Source organism: Leucopleurus acutus (assembly GCF_964270905.1).
Source record: "Leucopleurus acutus genome assembly, chromosome: X".
Classification (NCBI taxonomy): domain Eukaryota; kingdom Metazoa; phylum Chordata; class Mammalia; order Artiodactyla; family Delphinidae; genus Leucopleurus; species Leucopleurus acutus.
The window spans coordinates 129,469,064-129,475,063 of NC_139148.1; the positions used below are offsets into that span (position 1 = coordinate 129,469,064).

Here is a 6,000-nt window from a genome sequence, read left to right on the forward strand (position 1 = left end):
ATGGAAACTAATCTGAAAAAAAGAATATTTATATAACTGAATCAGTTTGCTCTACACCTGAAATTAACACAATATTGTAACTCAACTATTCTTCAATTAAAAAAAAAAGCTCTGGTCAAAGGCAATAATTTATCACAGTCTTCTCTTGTTCTAGGAGTTAAGAGTACTTACCCGCCAATATCGTGCTTTACAAAGTCCCCAGGTTCTTGTCGCCTTGATTCCCCTTGGCCAGTTGTTCCAGGGATAATATTAATCAGGAAGAGAACCCCAAGGCTAGTCATGTAGAACTGACTTATTTGTGTGATTATCATCTTCTTAGGCACCAACTTGGAGAGACCTGTGAGTTCCATGTTCAGGGAAAGAGGAAGGGGAAAGGAGTAGAAGACAAAGGGAAGGAGGAAGAAGTGGTGAAAAAAAAATTTTATTCAACTCTATTAGAGCCATTTAACTTCCAGAATATACAGCTACTAAATGCTTACTGTTACAGTCCTCCTTCTGCAGTTCATCAATGCCACCAAAATTCACTCCTGGCATATCCCTCTCTTGATTATACCAGAGCCTAACCAATAGAGGGTAGTATAAAGACTCTAAATCAGTAATTGGAAGACTTAGGTTACAACGCCATCATTTTCCCTGTCTTCTTTTAACTAGGTGAGTCACAGAACTTCTCTTAGCCTCAGTTACCTCTTATAATCTGAGATCTTAAAATAATCTCTCATGTCTTCACTTTATTTTTCCCCCATCCTGTTTGATTTTTTACTATCACAAATGCCTTTTCCATGAATAACTGTATAATACTGTAGAAAATCATAGAATATTAAGACCTGGAGTCTCTTTATAGAATTTTTGGGATTGATTCTCATCTTGATACAGTTAAGCAGTTTTCCAAAATATCAAAGGGCCTGGAGAAGATGGACTGTATCCTCTGAATCGGGTTGAGAAAATGCTGAATGATGAGACACCATGATTCCTGAATAGGAATGCAATGTTCTCCCATAAAGAGATATTTGAGGGCAAAACCAGTCCCATATAGGGGCCACAACATAAAGAAATCCAAGCCTAGTCTCCTGGTACAGAAGTCCCTACGTGGTCAGCAAACTATACTGATGATAGAATTATGCAATTTTGAGTTGCCTATATGCCAGGCTGTTTTATGAACTCTGGATTGGTGGAGGTTTACCCAGGACATGGGGTTAAGAAAACAGTGTAAAGAGGCACTTGCTTGTTACCTCTAAACCTTATGGCTTCTTTGAATTTGAGACACTGACCACTTGAAGGAAACCTAATTCTTACCCAGCACCATACTCTTTTACAGTCATATAGGTGGTTTAATTTTCAGAGGGCATAGAAGGATATGAAATGTTTTTCCTAAGGAAAGTTTATACAAGACACTAATATGTAAAACAGATACATGCTGAAGAGCTATTCTGGTAGATGAGAAGATGAAGAACAAAATCTTTCTAAATTGATCCTAACCACTCCACCCCACCCCCGCCCCAAGGCAGCCACTAGGTTCTATATTAGATTGTCTTCTTGAATCTGATACAGGCATAGAAAACTATGATACAGGAAAAGATGGATTTCTGACATGAGAAAATGTCCACATTATAGATAGAAATAGTCATAGTATTCGGCTGTATCACATAAATTTACCAATTTGACAATTTTTCTTTCACAAAACAGCAATTTCTTATGCTCAATTTAATATGTGCTGTGACATTCATGACTCATGAGCTATACAAGAGTTGATGGCTATTTTACAGAAATCAACAGAAACAGTACAGTTAAGAAAACCATAGCATATGAGTAAGAAAATATGGTACATAAACAGACAATTCTGGGGCAAGAGAAACAGCTGTAGTATGGGCAATAACTCTCTGACATATGCTCAAACATCCACAGGGCTTTAGAAGACCCTAAGGTTGAAAATCACATGACAAAGGTTAATGCTCATATAATCATGATTGACAATTACTCTACAGGAACAAAGAGACTTGGTACAGGATATGAAGTCTAAATTGTAGAAATAATACATGGAATATAGGACAGAACTATGATGCATGCTTAAAAAACATGAGTGCCTGAGTAACAATCCTGGGTTTAGGAGAAGATGGCCATGCTGCATGAGCAAAGATACTCATAGTGTATGTTCAACTATGCTATTCTAGTATATAACTACGGCTTATGTTCAAATGATCATGGTAAACAAGGAGCAAATCTTCACACTAAGCATAGATGCCAATGACACAGAAACAAATGCCCATGATTTGGAAGGAGAAAACTATGATGCATAAGAAGACAACAATGTTATATAAACTCATGACTAAGATACATGTTCAAATAACCATTATGCATGAGAAGACATCCATTATATATAAAAGAGGTTAGACATAATACATGCCCTCCAACTACCATGACACTTGCTAGCAAACAATATTATTATTCATGTGAACACATTTATGATATAAAACCATTTGGCTATGATATATGTCAGAAAACCATAGCACATAAGCCTACTAACCACTGAACAAGAGAAGAGGGCCTTGGTACACATTTCATTAAGACATTGCACGTGATCAAAAGAATGCCACTAGACTGCTGTACAACAATGTGAATATACTTAACAACACTAAACTGTACAGTTAAAATGGTTGATTGTTTGTCATGTGTTTTTTTTTACCAGAATTAATGTTTGTTTGTTTGTTTGTTTGTTTGTTTGTTTGTTTGTGGTACGCGGGCCTCTCACTGTTGTGGCCTCTCCCGTTGCAGAGCACAGGCTCCGGACACGCAGGCTCAGCGGCCATGGCTCATGGGCCCAGCCGCTCCACGGCATGTGGGATCTTCTTGGACCGGGGCACGAACCCGTGTCCCCTGCATCGGTAGGCGGACCCTCAACCACTGCGCCACCAGGAAAGCCCAGAATTAATGTTTTAATTAAAAAACAACATGCCACTGGAAGAGGCAGAGTCTTAGCAAGTTAGCAAATATCTATAAAACAGACCCAACCCTGATATATGTACAGAGAAATATGGCACATTAGAATATATTAGCATTAAATGAACATAAATCCATGTACATGCTCAGATGATCATCAAACAGTACAGAGAAGGACAGTAGAAGAGCAGACACTCAAAATTATTCTAACAACCTTGCTGAATTTTCAAGTGACTGTAGTGCATAAACCATGACACTTGAACAAAGAGCCTTCAAACATGATAAAGCATCTATCTAGCTGGAGACAACTATGGTATATGCTTAAACAACCATGATGAATGTGAAGAAGTATTTGGTATATTAGTCCTTAACCACGATGTGTGCATACACAATGTGTGTATCATGGCAACCATGATACAAGAATTAAGTGACATGGTTTAGGGGTAGATGGCCATGCTAGACTGCCATGATGCAGGAACAGGAGCCATGGTCCAAGAGTAGGTTGACATGCTCAAATTTTTCCACTGGAGCTGAGAGGTAAGGTATAGATGCAAGTGACCATAATGAAGAATTGATATCTTTCAAGTAATGATGACCACGGTGAATAAATTGCTATTTATAACATAAACAAATATAATACTACACATACCCATGATGAATATACTGAAAATTACAGCAAAGGAACATCATATAATGACATGAATATTCAAACAACTATGTTGCATGAGCAGAATGTAAAACCTAATACTAGTTTTAAAGTTAGTATAAAGAAGCCGGTGTACACTGTAAAAGTAGACAACCATGGTGTATGCTCATATAAATACAGCAAATGAATAAACACTGATGGCTCATATAAGTACAGCAAATGAATAAACACCGATGACACATGAGCTTAAAACCAATGAGTGTATTCAGATAACCATGGTCACAATGGCAGATCCCTCTGGTAGGGGCAGATTGGCTATAATATAGGAGGTAACAACCCTTGTGCAGGCTCAGATAATCTTGGTATTAGAATGTATTATCTATGGTACAGGAACACACAATCATGACACATGCTCAAGTCACCATAATATGTAATTGCATAGCCAAAATAACAATGGTTACTCAATCAATTCACTCTGCTCAAGAACTAAAGGAAGGTACAAGGAACTAACCAGAGGGAAATCTCTATTAGCTGATAAATTACAAATTAATATCTCCATCCTAGATCTCTCCTGCAACCCATATCTGCACTTAGATGTCTGAGAAGCATCTTAAACCTAACACATTCAAATATCCACCTACACACACACACACACACACACACACACACAGACCTGGTCCTCCTGCAGTCTTTCTCATTTCAGGTAATAGTAACCCCACCCTTCCATCTGCTCAGTAAAAACTCTGATGTCATTCTTGATTCCACTTTTACTCTCACACCCCACATTCAATCCATAAACAAGTCTCCTGGGCATTCCATTAGAAAGGAAACATATCCAGAATAAAACCACTGGTCATCACCTCTGCTGATACTCTGGCTTGTCATCTCTTGCTGAGATCATTATAAAAGCCTCTTAACTGGTCTTGCTGCCTGTGCCCTTGCTCCCTTACAGTCTGTTCTTTAAACAGCAGACAGAGTGAAATTATAAAGTGTTAAGTCAGATCATGTCTCTCCTCTGTTCAAAACCATCCAATTGCTTCCCATTTCAAAAAGCCTTATTATGACCTACAAGAACCTACATGATCTTATCCCCAAATAGCTGGCTAACCTCTACTACCCTCCTCTCTTACTCCATTTCAGCCATATTGCCTCCTTGCCACTCATTGGATATGCCAGGCATGCTCCAGCTCTAGAGCCTTTGCATCTGCTATTGCCTCTACCTGGAATATTCTTCCATCCAATTTCCAGATAGTTTGTTCATTCCTTCACTTTAGGTTTTTATCCAAATATCACCTTTCTCATTGAGGCCTTCCCTGACCACCCTATCTAAAATTCAATCCTTCTACACATCCCAGATACTTCCTATGCAGTTGCCTGCTCTATTTTCCCTTTTAGCACTTCTAGCATATATTTTATGTTTTTTGTTATCGTCTCTTTCCCCAGTAGAATATAAGCTCAATGGGGACAAGGAATTTTGCTTGGTTTATCCATAGATATATGTCCAATGCACAGAAAAGTGCTTGATAAATAATGCATACTTAATAAATAGCTAATGAATGTTATTTTGAAAAAGTCACATCCCTAAATGAGGTAAGATAGTATAAAGGATAGGGTATAGGATGGGCTTTGGAACACACTAGATTAAGAGACTACTTGGAATTACCAAATATTAGTCATGTTAGGCTTAAAGACCTCATTCTTTAACATAAAATGGGGGTAATAATACTCATCCTCTAAGAATTCTAAAGATTAAATAATATAACATACATAAAATGCCTGGCTAAAGACCTGTTACCAGGATGAGTCAGCTGTTATATCCTGTCCAAATATAAATTCATTTTATCACAAACATTTGAGCATCCACTTTGTACAAGGCACCGATACAGTACATTCTTCTATAAGAATTCCTAAAACTCCTTTACCTTAGTGCTTAGAAAGTACTAGATACCAACACTCTGCCCACCAACTCCCCTGCTTGGATGCTATGAGGCACTATCTGCCAGAACTTTACCTGAACAGAGGTATCCCAAGTGCTGCTACCCAGATACTATGAAGCCAAATCTGCCATTTCTTTGCCTCAATTTGTCACCAGAGTTTCATTTAAGGCCATCTAATTCTACCCAGCCTCAGGTCACTGTCACTATTAAACGTTTTGGAGTAAGAAAGATCCTAGTTCCAATCCTTGATTTACCACATAGAAATCTGACATTGGGTGAGTGATTTGACTCAATATTCTCATCTATAAAATGTTGATAATGGTACTACTGACACATAGGAGTGTTATAAGAATTAAATGGTGTAATTCATGTACAGAATTAAGCATTATGTTTGATATATAATAATCCTTGGTCACTGTAACCTACAAATAAATTCCTTGATCTCTTGCCCTCCAACAAGCCTCAGCTCCATCCTAATTTAGC

The 6,000-nt window shown here is 37.9% G+C and overlaps 1 protein-coding gene across 1 annotated transcript in view; it reads right to left on the reverse strand.

Annotated features, from left to right (window-relative positions):
* Positions 1 to 350, reverse strand: part of GABRA3 (gamma-aminobutyric acid type A receptor subunit alpha3) — a gene marked incomplete at both ends in the record, with an annotated part of 152,459 nt that extends 152,109 nt beyond the window's left edge. The window contains one exon of the mRNA XM_082864868.1: positions 172 to 350. Within this exon, the coding sequence (XP_082720994.1) occupies positions 172 to 350 (179 nt within the window). The remainder of the gene's footprint in view (positions 1 to 171) is intronic.
* Positions 351 to 6,000: the final 5,650 nt, after the last annotated feature.